Source organism: Dendrobates tinctorius, unplaced genomic scaffold (assembly GCF_039654945.1).
Source record: "Dendrobates tinctorius isolate UK_male_01 unplaced genomic scaffold, ASM3965494v1 ptg000230l, whole genome shotgun sequence".
In the NCBI taxonomy this organism is placed as follows: Eukaryota; Metazoa; Chordata; class Amphibia; order Anura; family Dendrobatidae; genus Dendrobates; species Dendrobates tinctorius.
Window position 1 is genome coordinate 11,757,419 of NW_027361897.1, and position 24,285 is coordinate 11,781,703.

Sequence of the window (24,285 nt, forward strand, 5' to 3'; positions counted from 1 at the left end):
ACTGTAAAATTCCAAGATGACGAGGGTCGAAAATGGAAAGCGAGAGATAGCTAATGCAAAAACAAGCATTTCCGGTATCTAATCTTACCAAAGTTCCCCTTGGTAGTGTACGTGCATGATTACCATTTCATCCTAATGAGGAACATAAAACTAATTTAATTGCGATTACTGCGGATTTCTGCAGTGGGTCCTGTAGGTGGTAAATGTTCACAGACCCACCCTTTTATACAAGTACTAAGAAAGAGAACTTATAGTTATGTGTAATTTGTTTTAGAAGAGAAATAAGAAAGGGTATAAGGGAGCAAAAATAACACCATCACATCTGTCTTTCTACGACTTATGTCCTTCTTTCAGTTTCCTGATGTATTTCCGGTATTTAAAAAAAAGAAAAAAAAAACAATACCATCTCCATCATCCTTTACTGTATGTACATATGATAAAAAAATGGTTTAGCTTGCAGAAGAGAAGACTGAGAGGAGACTTAATAGCTGTCTACAAATATCTCAAGGGCTGTCACATTGTAGAAGGATCATCTTTATTCTCATTTGCACAAGGAAAGACTAGAAGCAATGGGAAGAAACTGAATGGGAGGAGACACAGATTAGATATAAGAAAAAACTTTTTGACAGTTAGAGTGATCAATGAGTGGAACAGGCTGCCACGAGAGGTGGTGAGTTCTCATTCAATGGAAGTCTTCAAACAGAGGCTGGACAGACATCTGTCTGGGATGATTTAGCGAATCCTGCTTTGAGCAGGGGGTTGGACCAGATGGCCCAGGAGGTCCCTTCCAACTCTACGATTCTATGATAATATCAGAAAGAAAAATAATCATAGTTAAAATGTGCCAGCTGTGAATCCATATTGTGATGTTCCAGGTCTGCCCTGTTCATTACCCTTATTCCAGACGGGGGCTGGAAATAAGCACAGCTAGATGGAGGCCCCCATGACTGCGCTGGGCAGGTCAGGGTTTTTTGAAGACAGGGTGGACTTGGAGGGGATTGGTGGAGGCAGGATAAGGCAGGAGTATTGGGAGGGGCGGAGGATGCTTGGGGGAATAGTGCGGGAAAACCGCACTCTTGCACAGGAGGACGCCAAGAGAAGACATAACTGACCTGGTTGGATGGAGTCGGTGGAGGCACTGGTCGGGAGGCTGCGAGACGTGGCGAGGTCCAGAAGGGGAGGATGGCTGGAGGAGCAGCTGTCTTCTTTGTTGGGTGAAGCCGGGACCCGGGAGAATGTGGGCAGGAGGAGAATGCGGCCCCCAGAGAGACTTTCCCCGGAGGTAGCCACGCGCGGCAGGCGCAAGCTCCGGAGCCCCTCCGGGGACCCTGTGGAGGCTGGGTGCAGCGGCACGGCTCCCTCCCACGGCACCACCTCCGGCAGGAGAATCCGAGCAGCCGGCTGGCAGGCCCGGGAGGGGGGAGGCTTCCCGGAGGGACGAACCTGCAGCAGTGACCGCGAGGAGGCCGACGGCGGCCAGCCAAGATGTCGTCGCGGATGCCGGGAGCAGCGGTGCAGCTGGCATCCCTGGTAGTGGCCGTAGAGGGGGGCCAGCGAAGAAGACCACAAGGCAGAGGACTCCAGTGGGCAGGCAACACCAGTGGGACGCTCTGCTGCCGGGCCCTGGCACTCATCAGCTGGCCGGGGGAGCGGCGGGCAGCAGGGACAAGCTGCCTAGCAGGGGACGTGGGTGGGACCAGGCTAGTCGGCCTGGGTCTCGCGGGTGGACGCGTTCGCGATCAAGGTTGAGGTCAGTGGTGCGGTGCACTGCGGGCGCTCCGGTCCCCCCCTGGTGACAAGGAGGCCAGGGGCGTGGGCCTGGGGCAGCTGAGCGGCGCAGAAGATTCCGACTCCACCAGTGAGCAGCAGCAGGACAGAGAGCAGCAGGATTCAGGATGTCCGGCTGCCAGGGGCGCAGCACCCGCGCAGCTTGGTGAGCATGAGTCTATGTATTGTCTGTCGGCCATAGGGGCTGTAACTAATGTAGCAGGAGTGAGTCGGGGGTCTGGATCGGTAGAAAGGGAGATGGTGGAGCGATTGGACCAGAGACGCCTTGCCTGCGTGATATTTTGCTTAGCATGTCGCAAATTTTAAGGAGGATGGAAGGTGGGGTGGCGAGCGGGTCCGGGGTGTCACCAGCGGCAGCATGGACCTTGGAGATGGGGCCTGGGCAAGCCATGGCGGGTGAGGCATTGGGACCGGTTGGAGGGGAGCAAGCACATGCGGCGGGAGTACCCGTGTCCGGGGTGTCACCGGCGGGGGCGTGGATCGCCCATGGTCATGTCAGGGACGCACATGGTGAGCGAGGCAGTGAGGCCGGTTGGAGGGGACCAAATACCAGTGGCAGGTGTATCCGTGTCGGTTCAGACGGAAAAAGAAAAAGCGGATTCAGTGAAATTGGATGACCGAGCAAAAGGGGAGGTACATGTGTGTTTTGAGGGGCCTTTGGGTGCGCATTTAAAGAAAGAAGTGAAAGAGAAGATTTGGCAGGATGAGTACAAGGAGATTTTCTCCCTTCTTCCATTGGAAAAGTTTAATTTGGACAAGGGGAAGAAGGATGATAGTAAGAAGGAAGAAGAAGAAAAGCGGAGGTGGCGGCTGATTCCACAGACATTCGTTAATTGGCTGCAAGCATTTGCAATATTGGCGAGTGTGATTGGGGAAAAGTCTCCTGGCAATTTTTCTGGCTTGTTTTGTTATCTGAATGCGATTGGGGAGGCTCATCGTACGTATGGAGGTCAGGCATGGCTGCGCTACGATGAGCAATTTAGGCAGAGGAAGGCGGTGCGGCCGGAGATTCGGTGGGACCAAAAAGACATCGGGCTTTGGTTAAAGGTGATGGCGCCAGTTAGGTATGGGCAGTCCTTTCTTGGCAGCGGAGGGAGTGGCAATCAGCAGGGAGGACACGGAAGTGGTAGTCAGGGGGCGTCAGGGGCAAAAGAGAAGTCAGGAGCGTGCTGGCAGTTCAACGAGGGTCAATGCAAGTATGGCAGTACCTGCAAGTTCAAGCATGTTTGCTCCCATTGCAACGGTAGTTTGCATGAGGCATCCAAATGTTTTAAGAAAGCAAGGGGTAAGCCAGCAGTGGCGGCCGGTCAAGGGGGAGACGCCGGTGAGGCTTCAAAGGATGGCCCCCTTTCTAAATAGGTACCCTGATCAGGAAAAGGCTGGGGTGATACGGGATGATTTTGCAGATGGTTTTAGAATCCCTTCTCCCAGCCACACGGTCCCTTTTTCAGTTAAGAATTTGAGGTCGGCTGACCTGCATTCAGAGGTGGTGAGTGCCAAAATAATGAAAGAAGTTGAATTGGGTAAAAGGGCAAGTCCATTTACATTGGTACCAGTAGAAGGGATGATTGTTTCCCCATTGGGGGTGGTTCCTAAGAAGGAACAAAATAAATTCAGGTTGATTCAACATCTATCTTACCCAAAGGGGTTGTCGGTCAATGACGGCATTGATCAAGAGTTGTGTTCGGTAGTATATACCTCATTTGACATGGCAGTACAATGGGTTCGCAGGTACGGCAAGGGGGCCTTGTTGGCAAAAACCGACATTGAGTCGGCCTTCAGACTACTACCGGTACACCCGGATAGCATCCCCTTGTTGGGATGTTTTTGGAACAGAGGTTACCATTTGGATAGATGTTTGCCGATGGGTTGTGCAATTTCGTGTTCACTGTTTGAGACGTTCAGTACTTTTTTAGAATGGGTGGTTAGGGATGTTGCCGGCATTCCGTCTGTGATTCATTATTTGGACGATTTCTTGCTCATAGGTCCACCAGATTCAGTTTTGTGTCAGAATACGTTGGCTGCGATGCAATGGCTGTCAGTGCTTTTTGGGATGCCGTTGGCGAGAGATAAGACCAAGGGTCCTTGCACGGTCTTAAGTTTTTTGGGTATACTGATTGACTCAGAAAAAATGGAGTGTCGGTTACCAGAGGACAAATTGTCGTTGCCGAGGCTGGAAGTGTAGCGAGTCAGGAGACTGCGAAAGGTGACATTTGAAAGAATTGCAGTCGCTTTTAGGCAGGTTGAATTTTGCCTGCAGGATCATGCCCATGGGCCGAATTTTCTGCCATAGGTTGTCGGGCACGACGGCGGGAGCAAGGTCGGCACACCACTTTATTCGTTTGAATAGTGAACACCGGGAAGATCTGGCGGTGTGGCAGCGGTTTTTGGAGAATTACAATGGTAAATCTCTGATTCAACAGGAGATATTGAATAATTTCGACTGCAAAATTTATACGGACGCAGCAGGTGGTGTTGGTTACGGGGCTTTTTGTAGAGGGCGTTAGAGCGTTGGAAGCTGGCCGGATTGCTGGCGTCAGAGAGGATTCACAAAAAATCTGGCGTTGTTGGAGTTGTTCCCCATTGTTGTGGCAGTATTGATTTGGGGTGAAATGTTCGAGAACCGCAGAGCTTTTTATTATTTAATTGACGGTGATGAAGCGACAGCTGACGTTTCGGCCTAACAACGGCCTTTATCACATAGTCGCCCTTTTGAAGTAGAGTTTTGGTAGTCACCGGTTGATAGTTTATCACTGCTAGGCAATATTTCAAAAAAATGTGGATTATCCAATATAGCCAATAGTCCAGGTGCTAGAGGAGCAGAGATCCTGTTGGTATGGCAAAAAAACATTGGTGGCGCAGTGGGGGATGCAGGCACCGCCGTGCCTCAGCAGTGAATATGAGTGTGGTGTCAGTGATCAACACTTTGTCAGCGTCTTCCCCCCCAGTTATTAAGCTAGTGAGAGAACTTGTTTTGTGGTGCATGGAATTGAATGCGTGGATTTCGGCTGTGCATGTGCCGGGAGTGCAAAATTCTATAGCGGATGCTTTGTCTCGTTTACAGTGGGAGCGGTTTCGGGAGCTGGCACCAGGAGCGGAGATCTCCGGAACGGAAATACCCTTCTCACTTGTGGTGGATTGTTATGGAAGAGCAGGAAGGTTGATTCGTGAGTCAGTTACAAGCCAGACTTGGGCGTCGTACGAGGCATCATGGCAAATATGGCGGAGTTGGGTGTCCCATTGGGGAGGTTTGGGGTCTGTGGAGGATAAAATGTCGGGGGTTTTGTTTTTGGTCGGCAGGGCAGCGGAAATAGGCTGGTCTATTTCAAAGGTTAACAAATTTATTGCTGGTCTGGCTTTCGGCTTTAAGATGGAGGGTTCGGTTGATGTGACAAAGGATTTTCAGGTAAAACAGGCTCTAAAAGGTTTTTGGAAAGGTAACCAGATTTTTGACAGGTGTAGACCGATCTCTTTTAGTATCTTGGAACGGCTGGGAGAGTCCTAGAGACGATTTGCTGTTCTAATTTTGAGGCGGCATTGTTCAAGTTAGCTATTTCTTTAGCGTTCTTTGGGGCTATGCATATAGGTGAACTAATGTCGCTCAATAGGGGCAGGGCAGGTGGCCTGCTTGCTGAGGATGTGGAACTGGGGGCGGGAGGTATTGCATTTTGGATTCGGTATTCAAAAACTGATCAGCTCGGAAGAGGTAAGCGTGTGGTGTTGGGGAGCATGGAAGGGGCTTTGATGTGCCCAAAAAGGTGTATGGAGTTGTATTGGCGTTTGTGGCCAGGTCGGCCCATTGCTGTGCCATGAAGGCGGGGCATTCTTGTCCCGTTTTCAGTTCATTGCGCTGCTAAAAAGGGGTTTAGGAGAGTTGGGCATCCCACCAGACATGCATGGGTCGCATTCCTTTAGGATTGGGGTAGCATCTGAAGTCTTGGCATGGGGGCAGACGCGATCAAGCGGATTGGCTGCTGGAGTTTGGGCTGCTACCGAACATATGTGCGTCATTGATTGGAGTGGCATGGCTTGGACGGGGGAATTAACGATTTTGTTGTGGTTATGTATTTCAAGTCGGCAGCCCTACTTGGCTTGGATTTTCGGACACTCGTTCATCCATTGGGGGGCACTTCGGGCGGACGTGAAGCCGGATGGTAGGCAACTGGGTTTTAACAGGGACCTGGTAGTTGTTCGCTGGTTGGGTTTTCGAGGGATGGTATCGAGCAGGGCGTTACCTGAGTTTTCCAAATTTGCCCGTTTGGATAAAGCGCCCAACATCTTGGTGGTGCATTTGGGAGGGAATGATTTGGGCGTTAGACCTGTCAGGGAGTTGATCAGGGATATTCGATTTGACTTCCTTAGGTTGTGGACGTCTTTTCCCGGGGTCGTGACTGTATGGTCGGATATCGTTCCTAGGCTAAACTGGAGGGCGGCCCGATCTGTAAAGGGAATCAATAGGGCTAGGGTGAAGTTGAATAGGGCCGTGTCGAGTTTTGTTTCAAGTAATGGGGGTATCAGTGTGCGGCATTTCGAATTGGAAGCTGGGGTGGGTAATTTTTGGAGAGATGATGGGGTTCAATTGAATGAGATAGGGATTAATTTGTGGGCACTTGCAATGCAAGAAGGAATTGAGAGAGCGGTTGCAGTGTTGGGGCACTCACGAGCCTGAGGTGGTCAGGGCTGTTCGTGTGTGGTGGGGGGGGTGGGTTTCTTGGAGTTGACGCTGATTCAGCGTAAAAAGGAATTGTAGCATTTGGTTATGGGCTCTGGACGGGGTTTTTACCCCGGGAGCTGTTTGGTGGTTGGCCTTCCCGGAACGGGAGTTATGGTGCCCTCAAGCTGGTGGTGTACGGCTGAGGGTAACGTGGCGGTTGAAGTTCTCGTTGGACATTTTGCCAAATTTTAAGCCAGATCTTTTTATGGGCTCCAAGAACCCTCCCCTCATGTCATTACATATGACATATTTAATATTTATTGTTAAATAAGGTTTATGTTTTTGTTTGTTAATAAACTGGCAGCTGTGGCCAAAATTATCCAAAAATTATATTGTGTAGTGTTGTTATTTTAAAGAAAGAGTGGCGTTGTCTACCAGTACGGGTGGGGCATAAGGCAGGTTATCAGGTAAGAAAAACCCATATTGGCCATACGCGGTCATGTAGTTTGCAGTTCTTAAAGAATATACCGTATATACTCAAATATAAGCCGAGATTTTCAGCCCTTTTTTTGGGCTGAAAGTCCCCCTCTCGGCTTATATTCGAGTCATATACACCGGGGGGTCGGAGGGGGAGAGGGGGTGGGGGTGTCAGGTCATACTTACCCATCCTGACGCTGTCTCTTGAGCCCCCAGCTTCTCCGCGCTCTCTGTTCCTGCCTTCAGCGGTCACGTGGTACCGCTCATTAAAACTCATGAATATGCGCACATTCATGAGTTTTAATGAGCGGTATCACATGACCGCTGAACGCAGGAAGAGAGAGCGCGGAGAAGCTGGGGGCTCAAGCGACAGCTTCAGGACGGGTAAGTATAGCGATACTCACCTGTCCTGCGTCCATGGCTGCTTGCTGCTTGCTGCTGTCTGTCATCGGTCAGTGACTTCAGACAGCAGAGGGCGCGGTGACGTGGTTAGTGCGCGCCGTGCCCCCTGCAGTCTGAACGTCACTGACTGATGACGTGGCAGATAGCGGTGAGCAGCCATGGACTCAGGACAGGTGAGTATCTGACACCCAGCGACGGAGATGTGAGTATGTCATTTTTTTATTTTTACATGCTGCAGCAGCGGCAGCACATGGGGGAATAATCTTAAGTAGCTTCTAATGGGGGCAGTATGTGGGGGAACAATCTATGGAGCTTCTTATGGGGGCAGTATATGGGGGAATAATCTATGGAGCTGTTTATGGGGGCAGTATATGGGGGAACAATATGGAGCTTCTAATGGGGCAATATATGGGGGAATAATCTATGGAGCTGCTTATGGGGGCAGTATATGGGGGATCAATATGGAGCTTCTTATGGGGGCAGCATATGGGGAACAATATGGAGCTTCTTATGGGGGCAGCATATGGGGAACAATCTATGGAGCTTCTTATGGGGGCAGTATATGGGGGAACAATCTATGGAGCTTCTTCTGGGGACACCATATGGGGGAATAATCTATGGAGCTTCTTCTGGGGACAGCATATGGGGAATAATCTATGGAGCATTTCCCACCCTAGGCTTATACTCGAGTCAATAAGTTTTCCCAGTTTTTTTGTGGCAAAATTAGGGGGTCGGCTTATAATCGGGTTGGCTTATTCTCGAGTATATACGGTAATTCATAGACACTATTTCTATAAAAGTGTAAATTACAGCGAAACTCACAACCATCTTCAATCCTCCCCACAATAAATTATATAAATCTTAATAGGAAATGTAGAATGTTCACTGTAATTAAACACATCTCCGGTGGTAATTAGTGTCTATACCTGTGATATGTTTGGTCCATACATACAGTACAGTATAAAGATTATATATTTGATTTACAGTTTGTTTTTTGGTAAGATATGGAAAAATGTGATGTCATGTACAGATTTGCTCCAATAGACTCATCTTGCAGAATGTGCAGATAATATATTAATGATCAACTTACGAGAAGGAGCAGAGGTAGAAGCCTGGATAGCATACAAGGGTCCTGGTGTAGGCACTGATGAAGCTACAAATAAAGTAGAGTATTAGGGAAAGGCAATGACATTTTCTGAATAAATCAAGAAAACAAATGAGTGGCACTAAGGTGTCAAGTCCATACGCATATGGTAAAGGATCCTGTACGGCAGATAACTAGCGGTAGGCATTTAGCGATGGGTATTTGGTGCTCAGCAAATGGGCCCGTACTGTAGAAGCGTCAAGTACGCAAAACGGCCGTTTCCCCGCATGCTTCCTTTACCTGCTTGTCCTATGAACTATGTCTAAAACCAACGATGGTTGAATAGGACTATGTTTTCACAGCTATCAGGTGAGTGCCGCATCTCTACTCTTTTTTATTTTATAAATGACTTTTTCTGTTCTGTGATAGAATTTGAAAACCGAAAATGATGCCCAATAAGGGTAGGTGCACACGAACATATAAAAAAAATCAGTTTCATCCAGAAAAATGGGACGATTTTTTTCTCACTTGTCAGCCGTACACAGTCCATTGCTATTAATCATTTACAGGACAATTTACAGTTTTCTTTTACATACTTGGAAATTAAAAGCAAAGCCACAAAAAGAGGAATAACAAATCCTCCAAAATTTCAAGAATTAACAAAGCAAAAAAGGGGCAGCAGTGTTTACCTGTCCAAGGTCTCAGAACTAATGCACTCTCAGGGTGCAGCAAACCCATATAGTAAAGGTGGCGGCAACAGATGGGCAAAATACTGATGAGACCACCACTAGCAACTTACCAATTCATGGAGGGGTGATTGCTTAGTATTAGATAGCACAAAATCGCCTTCTATAGGGCGTTGGTCACACACTATCTAAGTGCGCCCCATGAGAACAGACACCCTAGTTTTACCAAGCCAAAAATGCTCACCTCATACCTCTTATTCTGTATACAGTATTTTTTTGCACGTGACTTTTCAGGGTGCAGCTAAGCCCAGGATTTTTGGCCTTTTTTGCTGTGTGCAATTAGTTCTGAGACCTGGGCAGATAAATACTGCTGCCATTTTTAGCTCTGTTAATTATACATAGGGGGCTAAATAATAACTAGATGTACTGTATATTAGTTAACACAGATAGGATGAAACTCATAGGAAGCTGTTCAAATCTGTATTCACCATTAACTCCAATTTTGACTACAGCTATCTAAAAACCTTCTTCCAACACCACTTCTTAGTCATTTAATCCTTCACTTTTATTTAATTGGCATTAGAGCCTAGATTAAGAACATTGTGAACCGAGGAACGCTCAACTAATCGTGTGTCTCCTTGAGTTCTACCGCAAAACATAAAACAGGTCTCTACATGTCACTCCATATCACCACATATATATATAGGGGGTCTGCTGTCCATATTAAAAATCTAACTAAGCCCCTCTAACATAGTAACATAGTAACATAGTAACATAGTTATTAAGGTTGAAGGGAGACTTTAAGTCCATCTAGTTCAACCCATATCCTATCCTAACTTGCCCTAACATGTTGATCCAGAGGAAGGCAAAAAAACCCATGTGGCAAACAGTAAGCTTCACATTGGGGAAAAAAATGCCTTCCCGACTCCACATACGGCAATCAGACTAGCTCCCTGGATCAACGCAACACTAAGGAAACTAGTGTATATACCCTGTAATATTATACTTTTCAAGAAAGGCATCCAGTCCCTTCTTAAATTTTAGTAGTGAATCACTCATTACAACATCATATGGCAGAGAGTTCCATAGTCTCACTGCTCTTACAGTATAGAATCTGCATCTGTGAGTATGCTTAAACCTTCTTTCCTCCAGATGTAGAGGATGCCCCCTTGTCCCCGTCACAGGTCTAAGAGTAAAAAGATCATTAGAAAGCTCTTGGTATTGTCCCCGCATATATTTATACATTGTAATAAGATCACCCCTAAGCCTTCGATTCTCCAAACTAAATAACCCCAAGTGTAATAACCTGTCTTGGTATTGCAGACCCCCTAGTTTCCTAATAACCTTGGTCGCTCTTCTCTGCACCCGCTCCAGTTCAGCTATGTCTTTCTAATACACCGGAGACCAGAACTGTACACAGTATTCTACATGTTTCACCAAATCGTCTTATTCAGGGGATATATTCACTGAACTTCCTCTAGTTGCAGTTGCAGGTGAAAATGTATTTTTAATACCACTCAGTGATACCTAAGGACTTTTATCCTTGCCAGTAAAAGCACCCCAATCAGTATAAGCCCAATGGCAGGTAACCCCTGGTGACAATCAATGACCATGAGTGACCTATAATGCCGGTTGCAAATTTGCCAGTAATCCAGTTTTTCCAATAAATTAATATGACTTAAACATGTAACTATTTGCTACGCGGAAATGGGAAAATGCTCTTTACACTCAGATAGCTGAGACTTTTAGGCTAATGTACCTGAGGCTGTAGACATTTCTGTAGACATTGAGGGACTTGTATCTACAAAAAAATAAAAGTAGCAATAAATACTAAAAACTTATTGCAAGTATTATAGAGAAATATGCTATCTGACTGATCCTTTATGCCTTGTTCACGTTCATTATGTAATCCCTTCAAAATGGCAGACACCACACCGGAATACAAAAGACCCCTCTATAAATCATTAGGATTTCTCAAAAACTGGTATCAGTCTTATGATGAATTCAGGGGAGCAATGGAAGTTTCCAAACCGTGACGACAATCTCATAGACTGACAAACCCAGAAATGATTACTTGGTTACTTTTATCATTATTCCCAACATTACAAGCTATCACCTTTCCAAGAACAGGATGATGGAGTGCTCCATTTCAATTAAATGCACCACAGCTCCATTTACTCTAAGGCTAGGTTCACATTGCATTAAAGCAGTACTTTCAACGCATAGCATTGATGGACTGTGTTAACGCTATTAGCATAACGCCAGGGGAACACTGTGGCTTAAAAGTCTCCTCATCTCAGCATGTTTGACATGTCACTCTCTGCAAGGAGAAACAGTACCCCTTTTTTATTAAGAGAAGGCACACATGCCTGACCACAGCTTCATTCAGATGGGGCTTTTCAAAGCTCCGGTCTTAAAATCAGTTGGGATCCAAATAGTCCAACCAGCATCAATCAATAAATTATGCTAAAAAATTATAGAATACACCATCGCCTTTCAAAGATAGGGAACAGAATTAGAAGTGCTAAAAAGTTACAGGCAGATAATGGAATCTGTGTCTGGATTCCAATGCTGATACAACAGAAAATAACTTGTAGTTATGAAATCTGTCATGCTAATTAGCGTGACAGATTTCATAATTAAAATCAGTAAATTATAACATGTCCTATAAATAAGTGATAACTTGTATTGTTGGGAATAACCTTTTAATACGCAGCAGTATGCAAACTAATATACTTGCCTATGTGTACTGTCAAATACAGTATTATGGAAACATAATAATAACTAACAAAAAAATCTATTTTCTAAATAAAAATATTATTAAAAATCACTATGACAAAAAGTAAAAAAGAAATAATAAAATGGGATGACTGATAGAAATGTGAAAGTCTGGGAAGTGTATTATATTGATATTGATATTGATATACAGCTCTGGCAAAAATTAAGACACCACTGTAAAATTTTCAGTTTGTCTGATTTTTCTCTTTATAGGTATATTTTTGAGTAAAATGTAAATTGATCTTTTATTCTGTAAACTACTGACAATGACAACATGTCTTCGTAGTTCCAAGCACTAAATTTTGTATTTATTTTCAGAAAATGTGAAATGGTCAAAGTAACAGAAAAATGCAGTGCTTGCAGACCTCAAATAATGCTAAGAAAACAAGTTCATATTCATTTAGAAACAACAATACTAATGTTTTAACTCAGGAAGAGTTCAGAAATTAAAATTTTGTGGAATAACCATGATTTTTAATCACAGCTTTCATGCGTCTTGGCATGCTTTCCACCAGTCTTTCACACTGCTTTTGTGTGACCTTATGCCACTCCTGGCATAAAAATGTAAGCAGTTCTTCTTTGTTTGATGGCTTGTGACTATCCATCTTCTTCCTCTTGATTACATTTCATAGATTTTCAATGGGGTTTAGGTCTGGAGATTGGGCTGGCCATGACAGGGATTTGATGAGGTGGTCCTTCATCCACACATTGACCTAGCTGTGTGGCATGGCGCATTGTCCTGCTGGAAAAACCAGTCCTCAGAGTTGGGGAACATTGCCTGAGCAGAAGGAATCAACTGTTTTTCCAGGATAGCCTTGTATGCGACTTGATTCATACGTCCTTCTCAAAGATTAACCTGCCCAATTCCAGCCTTGCTGAAGCATCCCCAGATCATCACCGATCCTCCACCAAATTTCAGTGGGTGCAAGACATTGTGTCTTGTACGCCTCTCCAGGTCTCCATCTAACCATTAGATGGCCAGGTGTTGGACAAAGCTGAAAATTAGACTCATCAGAGAAGATTACCTTACTCCAGTCCTCTATGGTCCAATCCTTATGGCCTTTGGCAAACTTCAGCCTGGCTCTCCTTTGCTTCTCATTGAGGAAAGGCTTTTTTTAGCTTTACATGACTGGAGCCTTGTCTCTAGGAGCCTGTTACAAACTGTTCTTGCCGTGCACTTCACCCCAGCTGCCATTTGCCATTCCTTTTGTAGGTCACTTGATGTCATCCTGCGGTTGCTGAGTGACATTCGAATAAGATGACGGTCATCCCGGTCAGTGGAGCATTTTCGCCCTCTGCTGGTATGTAGCTTTGTTGTCCCCAATGTTTGCTGATTGACCTTATTGTAATGGAATGTCGTCTTAGAAATTTTAAGGATGGAGTCAACACGATGCTCACTGTATCCCTCTGCTAGTAAATCCAGAATTGAGCCCTTCTTTTCCTCACTCAAGACTTTTCTTTTCAACTCCTTTGGCATGGTTAAAAGTTATTTTTTCATTCCTATTACTTTTGGGATATTACTAGCACTTGTTTTGCCATCCAGCTTGTCCTATTGCAAGAGGATTGTGAACACCCCAGCAGGGTTTTTTTATGCTTTCCTTCGTTAAATAAGATTTGGTTCAGGTGATCAGCTAATCAGAAGCACATTAAATAGAATCAGGTGTACTCTGGTTCAAATTCAACTGACACTGGAATGGAATAGCTGTCAGACATGTAGAGAAGCTCATTTTTATAAAACTGTGTAATGGTCTTTTAATTTTTGGAGGAGCTGTATATATATATATATATATATATATATACACACACTATCTGAAGAGCCCGGCGTTGCCTGGACATAGTAACCAACTGTGGTTAGTTATAACAAATTATGATGATTATATTGCACATAAAAACCTTGCATCTAATCCTATCCTGTGTGATACTGACTGCTGAGCCATGTATCTAATCCTATTCTGTGTGATACTGTCTGTTGAGCCGTGTATCTAATACTATTGTGTGATATTGTGTGCTGAGCTGCATATCTAATCCTAACCTGTGTGATACTGCCTGCTGAGCCATGTGTCTAATCCTCTCCTGTGTGATACTGACTGCTGAGCCATGTATCTAATCCTATCGTGTGTTACTGACTGCTCAGCCGTGTATCTAATCCTATCCTGTGTGATACTGACTGCTGAGCTGTGTATCTACTCCTATCCTGTGTGATACTGACTGCTGAGCCATGTATCTAATCCTATCCTGTGTGATACTGGGCTCCCCTGCAGTCTGTGTCAGAAGGTGCTCTGTGTTTGCAACGTAATAAATTGTGTTATTTCTAGCTTTACAGAATGACGATAACACCATAGAAATGATAAGAATAATAGGCCTCAGTTACCACAACTGTCTACAAAGAAAACTGTTGCTAATAGCAACCAATCACAGCTCATTTTTCATCTTTTAAACAGCTCTGGGACAGCGTGGCGAGTTTTGAGTGACGACTTTTGTGTTTCGACTTTTATGTGGCGAGGTTGGTGTATGTGTGGTGAAATGTGTGCTGAGGGTGGCATATGTGTTGAAGCACGTGGTAGTGTGTGGCGCATTTTGTATGTGTGTTCATATCCCCGTGTGTGGTGAATATCCCATGTCAAGGCCCCACCTTAGCAACTGTACGGTATATACTCTTTGGCGCTGTTATGGAAATATATATGTATTTCATATAGATCTTACTTGCCTGCTATAGGCTATATACTCATGTACTCTTATATAGGCTATATACTGCTATATACTCATATATACTGCACACAGATACATATTCACAGTTTGAACCTTGTAACTAGTTGGTGGAAATGACCTACTGCCCCCCCATGAGAGAGTCTGGGGAGCAGATGGTATCTTATGATAGCATTGTCTTGTGATATTTGTCCCAGACATAGAAAGAGGAAATTTAGGCCAGATGTGCCAGCCGATATCAGAACATTGCTGACATTGTAAGACAAAGAGCAGTATATCATCTGATGCTTAAGTCACCTTAGGTCGACGCCCATATATGTTTATGCATTAAAACTGACCAATTAGCTAAGAAGTAAAGCCTTTATGTTAATGAGTAACCACTCCTTTCTGTACAACTGATAAAACCAAGTATATTCAATAAACTTCCAGAGTTTTTGCTGGGAGGTATTGCTGCCAACCAGTTGTTTATACCTGATGTTGAAGAATTAAAGTACTGTGGACCTGTAAAAGAACCAAATGATTAAGTGCATAAGTGAAAAGTAAAGGAAGTTATTGAATTTTAGCCTAGGAGAGACTAATCAGTAGCAAGTAATATTTAAAATGCAGAGTTACATTTGCTGACCTCGCAAACCTGTATTAGACTATTACATAACTAAGAATTACTTAATTCAGTGTTAAAGGGATTTATGTGAATGTGGCACGAGACTGTTGAGGCCAGTGATTGGCTGCAGCAGTCACATGGATTGAATAACACTGTTGGGTAGGCGAGCACCGGAGTGGAGTGATAGTGCTGAAATGCAGGCATTTATCAAATAAGTAATGGTTCTTTTGCTAATTTGTGCAATTTAATTCTAATTCTAGGTAAAATCCCCTTTAATTTTAGAATTGCCATCTGCAGTATCTGCAAGCGAAAGTATACATACCATGGATTTAAAGAAAAATGTCCCAATAGTGAAGGAATAGAAAGATCAAAAAAGCCATCCAACACTATTCTCCTTGGATGACAAAAATGGCATTATAATGGGCACCCATTCTAATTTTTCTATGGGATCACCTCTCTTCTATGAACTTCACTGTCAGAAATGTTACAGTAAAGGATACAGATTTTTTGCAATAAATTTTCGATCATTGATCCAATGTATATAACATAAGAAATAAGCAAATTTGCCAATAGTCCAAATTAAAATTATTCAAACTTTTTCCACAATGGTAACAGACTACAAAAAGCAGTTTGTAGACTGAACAAGAAAAGTCAAAAGGATTTTTTGTTGCTAAAAAATGACTATAAAACCAAAAATAAAGCAGACGACATAACCAGATCATAGGTGACAATGCAGAGTCTAACCATTTTCCCTGATGCGTGTTTCGCATGTTCCTACTTGCTTCCTCAGGGGGTGCAATAATTAGTGTGCTCCCTGAGGACGCAAGTAGGAAAATGAGAAACACATATCGGAGAGCATGGTTAGTGGGACTCTGCACAGTGCACCTTATTATGGGTAAAATTGTTCTCGTATGTATATATGACATACAGACAATTTTGAAAAGAATTTAACAGGACGACACAAGCCTGTAAAGCAAGGAAAATATGTTGTAAAGAGACAGCCTTCTGAGTCTCAATTTCCGATTTGTCTGGAGTCAGCAGCTCTAGAGAAGTGTTTGTGTTAAACTGTACTGACCCCGGTTTTTATATCCTGAGCGGGCAGATCCCCGCAGCTGCAGAGACTGTATACCATTTTGTTTTGTTTTCCTATTTTACCTGAAGGGTCATGTTTATTTTCATTTCGCACTGGTTTATGCCACATGTACTGTATATAATAAACCAGTGGAAGATTTACCTCCTTGTGCAGCTGAGTGAGTCAATCTACCACAGGACATTTCCTAAGCCCATCAAAAAAGACTTACAAGTCAATACATTATTTTGTGCTCTGTACCCAATACAACTATAAACTGTAAAATAATAATAATATTAATCATTTATAGTAAAATAATATAACATTATTTCAGATTTTATATGGTGATTAGTAATTAATTACCTGATTTTACAGAATTGATATTTTGGTCTGTAAGAGAAGAATAAGATTTGTTACATCTCACATTGTTACTTTATACCTAGAAAAAATGGAGTCCTCCTATAAATATAACCATATATAATGGGTAGAGAGACATATCTGATCTGATGGGTTCTTTACTTCTGGCAGGCCCATAGGGATTGAAAGCAGCACAAGCAGGAATTCAAAACGAGGATATCAATTCCCCGTCAGAGATAAAAATTCCTTGATTTTCCGATTGGTGCTGGTCCAGTGGTGGGATACCTAACAGTCAGCAAGTTATCTATACTGTGAATAGGTGATAGCTTGTTTTCTGGACAACCCCTTTCAATTTTCTAGCTCCATATCATTTTAGATATGATCGTGCTAAGAGCCGGAAGACGGTCTGCTTGTGTTAGTATTATAGGCCCCTAGAACTATATTATAAATCAATGGTGCAAAACACAACCGCAGTCAGTGCAATTCACGAGTGAGTATTCTAACATGATAATAAAGCTCTCTCATTAACTATTCTGTGGCACCCCACAGGGTCGGTGCTTAGGTATATTCTATTAAAGCCCTCTTCTGAATAGATCTATATCTATGTCAGGCATTCCCCGCATGTTTTGTGGCTGTCAACAGCTGCAATACTTGCGGCCGAGGAGACTCGAACATGCCACTTGAGCTCCCTCGATACTCGATGCATACCCAAGCACGAGCACTTGCGCTCATCAGTAGTGACCACTTCAAAAAAAATCACTGTGGTGGTAGTGGGTCACTGTCGAAACAATATTGCTGTATCTGGAGGTACAGAAAGTTTCAGGAGATCAGGAAGTGTTTCAGCAAAACCAGTAAGAATCTATGAAGTGAGTATGACTTCTTTTATATTTTTAAGCCATTCTGAACTCTTATTTTTTTTTATCTTGGCTAGACAACCCGTTTACAGTTAAATAAGTTGTCCACTACTTGGATTACTTCTTGTCATACCCCTCGCTTGGCCCTCAAAAAATAAAGCTTATTCTCACTTCCCGTGCTCTCCCGGAGTCTCCAGTACCGTTGTTGTAACAAATGACGCCGGCACCCAATCAGCGCTGGCATCACTCTGCTCACTTCCTGTTGAATTGAACATGAAGAGGAAGTCTGAGATCATCAGCAGCCCGGACATCCTCTTCATGTTCGATTTGTCCGAAGACAGAGGCAGTGACTCCAGCGCTGATTGGGCGCCAAGTGTCAGGTCTCATAAGAACTGCATGAAAGCGTCAGGACCACGAGTGGTGACACAGCAGGAACAGCACCGGCACGGGAGGTGAGTATAAGCTTTATTATTTCAAGGGGCCAAACATTTTGATCTATTAGCAAACTTTTGTTATTTAATCTGAAAGGAGCATGATGGGACAGAGATCCTGATTCAATCGATATGTCACTGGGCTGATTGTTATTACAGTGATTTTATTGAATCATCAGGAGATTATCACTAGAGGACTAGTTGTCTTGTGTCATGTAGTCCTACTGTTCTGTGGAACCCCACCCCCCACACTGATTGTGAGCTTTCTGCTGCCAATCAGTGGTGTGGGTAAGGTTATACAGGGCACTGCATTCAGAGAACTGGTAGATCTGCAGCAGAGAAAACAGGGATTTTATCAAAACTGCAGCAATAAGACCAGTATGAGACACAACGCTGGAATTAGGGTCTCTTCCCCAACATCATGGTGCTCTGCGATAACACAGCAAATTCCTGGTGACAGACTCCCTTTAAATTTGAGTGTAGCTGGATTGAACTGCTAGGAAGAAATTGTCAAACTGCGCCTAACAGCAATTCCACAGAAATTTGTTTTGTTAAATATGGAGGAGGAGGTTACCCATATAGTGTGCTGCAATATGTTCTATATGTTTACAGACTTGCCAGAGGAAAAGACAAACTGTACATGCCAGAAATGCAAGCTTGTGACTCTGTTAGACGAAAAGGTGCAAAGTCTTCAGGTGAGAATAGCTACACTGAAGCTCATCAAAGAAGATGAGGATTCCCTTGACAGAGCAGAAGAATCTCTTCAACCTTGAAGGCTTATTTATTAGAAACAGGATTGACCAGAAGGGAGTAGGTGTTGCACTATGTTAGGAAAACATATATCTCGCCAGAGATTCAAGCTTCAGAGACTGGTAGCTCTGTAGAAACTGTTTGAGTAAGAATTCAAGGAGAGAAGAACAGAAAGGACACTATTGTAGCTGTTTACTATAGGCCCCCTGGACAGTCTAAAGATATGGATGAACTCTTTTTACATCAGATGTCTCTGTTCTCATAAAAGATCGACATAGTGAACATGGGAGATTTTAACTATCCATATACACTCACTGGCCACTTTATTAGGTACACCATGCTAGTAAGGGGTTGGACCCCCTTTTGCCTTCAGAACTGCCTCAATTCTTCGTGGCAGAGATTCAACAAGGTGCTGGAAGCATTCCTCAGAGATTTTGGACCATATTGACATGATGGCATCACACAGTTGGCGCAGATTTGTCGGCTGCACATCCCTGATGCGAATCTCCCGTTCCACCACATCCCAAAGATGCTCTATTGGATTGAGATCTGGTGACTGAGGAGGCCATTTGAGTACAGTGAACTCATTGTCATGTTCAAGAAACCAATCTGAGATAATTCGAGCTTTATGACATGGCGCATTATCCTGCTGAAAGTAGCCATCAGATGTTGGGTACATTGTGGTCATAAAGGGATGGACATGGTCAGCAACAATACTCAGGTAGGCTGTGGCGTTGCAACGATGCTCAATTGGTACCAAGGGGCCCAAAGAGTGCCAAGAAAAAATTCCCCACACCATGACACCACCACCACCAGCCTGAACTGTTGATACAAGGCAGGATGGATCCATGCTTTCATGTTGTTTACGCCAAATTCTGACCCTACCATCCGAATGTCGCAGCAGAAATCGAGACTCATCAGACCAGGCAACGTTTTTCCAATCTTCTACTGGCCAATTTCGATGAGCTTGTGCAAATTGTAGCCTCAGTTTCCTGTTCTTAGCTGAGAGGAGTGGTACCCAGTGTGGTCTTCTGCTGCTGTAGCCCATCTGCCTCAAAGTTCGACGCACTGTGCGTTCAGAGATGCTCTTCTGCCTACCTTGGTTGTAACGGGTGGCAATTTGAGTCAATGTTGCCTTTCTATCAGCTCGAACCAGTCTGCCCATTCTCCTCTGACCTCTGGCATCAACAAGGCATTTCCGGCCACAGAACTGCCGCTCACTGGATTTTTTTTCTTTTTCGGACCATTCTCTGTAAACCCTAGAGATGGTTGTGCGTGAAAATCCCAGTAGATCAGCAGTTTCTGAAATACTCAGACCAGCCCTTCTGGCACCAACAATCATGCCACGTTCAAAGGCACTCAAATCACCTTTCTTCCCCATACTGATGCTCGGTTTGAACTGCAGGAGATTGTCTTGACCATGTCTACATGCCTAAATGCACTGAGTTGCCGCCATGAAATTGGCTGATTAGAAATTAAGTCTTAACACACAGTTGGACAGGTGTACCTAATAAAGTGGCCAGTGAGTGTATTTGTTGGGAATCTCTCTCAGGCAAAAGTACTGTGTCCAGAAAATTCTTATCTTCTCTTGGTAACAACTTTATCTTTCAAAAGGTAGAAGAGAGAACATGAGAATATGCAATATTGGACATAATTCTTACCAACAAGGAGAAAATGGTTGATGAAGTAAAGGTGAAATACAAGAGGAGAAAGACCAGCGATGACTCAGACTTTAAGGTTGGACTTCAGAAATTCAGATTTCAATGGACTCCAAAAGAGGGTAGGAAAGGTCCAATGGCTGGATGTTCTAAAGGACAGAAATGTCCAAGAAGGATGCTAAATGAAATTCTCACGGCACAAGCAGTAACAATCCCGAAAAAAAGGAAGAATTGTAAGCATTTAAAGAGACCAGGGTGGATGAACACAGAACTTAATCACTTGTTAAAAAGTAAAAAAAAGTAAATCAAATGGAAAGAGGGGGCATATCTAAAGAAGAATATAATGCTGTTTGCAGGGAATGGAAGGCAAGCGTTAGAAGAGCTAAAGCCAGTAACAAAGTAAAGCCAGTAATAAAGTAAAGCCAGTAATAAAGTAAAGCTTGCAAGGGAGACCAAAACCAGTCATAAAGGATTGGGGGGGTATGTCAAAAGCAAAAGAAAAGTCATAGATACTATAGACTTTTTACAGGATGAAAAGGGTGAAGTGGTCAAATATTATGTTGAGAAGGCCAAAAGTTTAAATTCCTATTTTGCATTTGTGTTTTCTAAGAAAGCAATTGTAACATCAACTGAACTTGGTGCCATCATGGTGCCATTGAATGTTACCCCTATTTTCAAAAAGGGAAAGAAGATGGTCTTAGGGTTGGCGGATCGCACTAATTAGAATGAGTAATGAAGTGCGATCGCAACCCGGGGTCCACCGTGCAGAGATGGTAACATGCTGCTGCTAGTGGGCAAATGGCAGAGCAGTGCGGTGAACGATCACAAAGAACACACGGGGTTAAACATCACGCTGTGTGAACCGAGTGCAGAAATAGAGCTGCCTCTAAACTGACCGGTGCAACTTGGTGTTAAGTTTAGAGGAATGGCGCTAGATACGATCCCCTGTTACCTTCACAGGGAACATAACCCGCTGTATTGTAATGGATTGTGATGAATAAGAAATGCTCACACAAGAATTGAATTTACTAAATTGATTTACTATATAAAGTGATAAGATCAAATAATAAACAATATAAAACTATAAATACATATGCATTAATCAGAAACAGGCATTATTCATACATTACATTATTCAGATAGTCTCATCTCAGTCCTCTCTGGTCTGTCACATCTCTTTCTCTGTGTCTCCCTCCCTCTCTACTCATCTACCCTCCTTCTATCCCCCCAAAAGCATCCAAATGTGTCTTAGTTGAAAAGCTTTGATCTATCCTTGAATGCTAATGAGAGTGCTGCAAGAGTCTCCCATCGTGTCTGTGGTATTATTTCCATGGGAGAGTCATACACTTGTGCCACAGAATCCCTCACCAAATGCAACAAAGAGAAATTCTCTGCAGTGTCCCTTGCACGTCTCATTTTTAGACGCACCATAGGATCAATACAAATACTACAAAGTCCTACTGCCTCAAGATGGTTCAAAATTATAGTATCGGCTCCCTGATCCCATAATCTGAGAATCCATGCTAACAAAGGTTCTCCTGCTTGCTGCAAGTACCTGGTAGCTAATTCTGATAATTCTCCTGCTGTATAATTCCTAGTTTCTTCGGTCATTGAAGCTTCTGCTCCTGTAGCTGCGTTTCCTGCATCCATCCTATCTCCACTACGCTGTGTGACTTCTCTCCTAGTTTTAGTAGTCACAATCGGTCTGGCTTGCTTTTCTGCCTCATCTGTCTCACAGCCATCCCATTCTAGCAAATCTGACCATTTCTCATGTGCAATCATGGTTCTAATCTGTGCAGTATGATTATCTGACACTGGCCGCTGTCTCCTCCTGCGCCTATTCTTATTCACATTTTTCATTACATAAGCTTCAAAATTCCTTTGCATATTGTCATGCTGTTTCATTTGGTCTCTTAAGGCTGATTGCAAGCTAATCCTTTGCTCTAAAACTGTATGCAGCTCTAAACGCAAATTGTCTATCTCCTCCTGTAATCTTTGGGACACTTGCACACAGATCCATCCAAAGGCTGCTGCAGCTTTCTGCTCTTTTGCATCATACCTTGAGAGATCAAATTTGCCAGCCACATCCTGAGGATTTGATAAGCGCTGTCCCTCCATATATTTGTTACATTCCTGTGCCATTGGGGTCCACTTTCCTGGTAACACCCATTCTGGCAAAGATCTGACACTACTCTCAACTGCTTTCCTACTCTTAACAAACTTATTCAATTTTGCAAACATTTTTATTCAAAACAATCCCACTTCTGACACCAATTTGTATTGTAAGGGTTCCAAAGGATTGTGATGAATAAGAAAATGCTCACACAAGAATTGAATTTACTAAATTGATTTAGTATATAAAGTGATAAGATCAAATAATAAACAATATAAAACTATAAATACATATGCATTAATCAGAATCAGGCATTATTCATACATTACATTATTCAGATAGTCTCATCTCAGTCCTCTCTGGTCTGTCACATCTCTTTCTCTGTGTCTCGCTCCCTCTCTACTCATCTACCCTCCTTTTATCCCCCTAAAAGCATCCAAATGTGTCTTAGTTGAAAAGCTTTGATCTATCCTTGAATGCTAATGAGAAAGTCCCCTGACCAGATAACATCCTTGGGAAATGTGTACACACCCAATCTAATTATGGCAAGGAAGGTCCTTTGTTGGTAGATAAGTGTAAGCCAGTTATTTGCTCTGCTTGGACAATTTGACCATCTGGTTGAAACAAGTTTCAATGACCTTCTAGGAAGGTTCAAAGAGCTGAATATATATATATATATATATATATATATATTATAACTGATTGAAACTATATCAATAGTTGGTATTAATTAATTGGAGTGTTGAAACCATTAAAAATAAATCATAGTATACACCCGCTCACGGGTGTAAGCTACTGTGATCCCACACAATCAGCGAGTGCATGCAAAGAACTCCTCTCCGGAGGTGCCGGAATTCCTAATGGCTCTAGAAGCCAGCCCTGTATGTACACAAGCAAGCTCCTCTCCGGTTAAGCCAAAATTCCTAACAGCGTATAGCCGGCCCTGAGCACACGCTGACATGGAACACACAGATGCTGTGTTCACACAGACACATGGAATATTAAATGGTACTAGCACACGTGCATGCATCAGAGACCCTTTTATACCTCAATCCATTCAGATCTGCATGCTATAGAAGCGATCAGCCTGCAGAAAAAGAGTGTTCCATAGTGTGACACAGCGTAAAAGTAAGAATTACATTTAAAAAATGTAAAATAATTGAAAAAATATTTTAAAAAATAAAAAATAATAAAAAAAAATCAATATTTATTCAATCAATAAATATTTAATTAAAAAATCTACACAATAAAAGTACACATATTTACTATTGCCACATCCGTAACGACCCACCCTATAAAGCTATCCCACTACCTAACTCCTTTAGTGAACACCATAAAAAAGGCAAAAAAACAATGCTTTATCATCATACCGCCGAACAGAAAGGGGAATAAAAAGCGATCAAAAAGACGGATATAAATAAACATGGTACTGCTGAAAACATCATCTTGTCCCACAAAAAACAAGCCCCCATAGAGCGTAATCAGCAAAAAAATAAAAAAGTTATAGCTCTCAAAATAAAGCGATGCAAAGATAATAATTTTTTTATATAAAATAGTTTTTATTGTATAAAAGCGCCAAAACATAAAAAATGATATAAATGAGGTATTGCTGTAATCGTACTGACCCGAAGAATAAAACCGCTTTATCAATTTTACCACACACGGAATGGTATAAACGCCCCCCCAAAAGAAATTCATGAATTGCTGGCTTTTGTTCGTTCTGCCTCACAAAAATCGGAATAAAAAGCAATCAAAAATGTCATGTGCCCGAAAATGGTACCAATAAAAACGTCAACTCGTCCCGCAAACAATAAGACCTCACATGACTCTGTGGGCCAAAATATGGAAAAATTATAGCTCTCAAAATGTGGTGATGC

The 24,285-nt window shown here is 43.1% G+C and overlaps 1 protein-coding gene across 1 annotated transcript in view; it reads right to left on the reverse strand.

The window, feature by feature from the left end:
- LOC141059709 (scavenger receptor cysteine-rich domain-containing protein DMBT1-like) overlaps positions 1–24,285 on the reverse strand; it is a 149,517-nt gene that overhangs the window by 63,143 nt on the left and 62,089 nt on the right. The window contains exons 12-15 of the mRNA XM_073555826.1: positions 16,609–16,635; positions 15,047–15,076; positions 10,851–10,892; positions 8,412–8,474 (exon numbers count right to left, since the gene is read on the reverse strand). Coding sequence (XP_073411927.1) covers positions 8,412–8,474; positions 10,851–10,892; positions 15,047–15,076; positions 16,609–16,635 — 162 coding nt within the window. The remainder of the gene's footprint in view (positions 1–8,411; positions 8,475–10,850; positions 10,893–15,046; positions 15,077–16,608; positions 16,636–24,285) is intronic.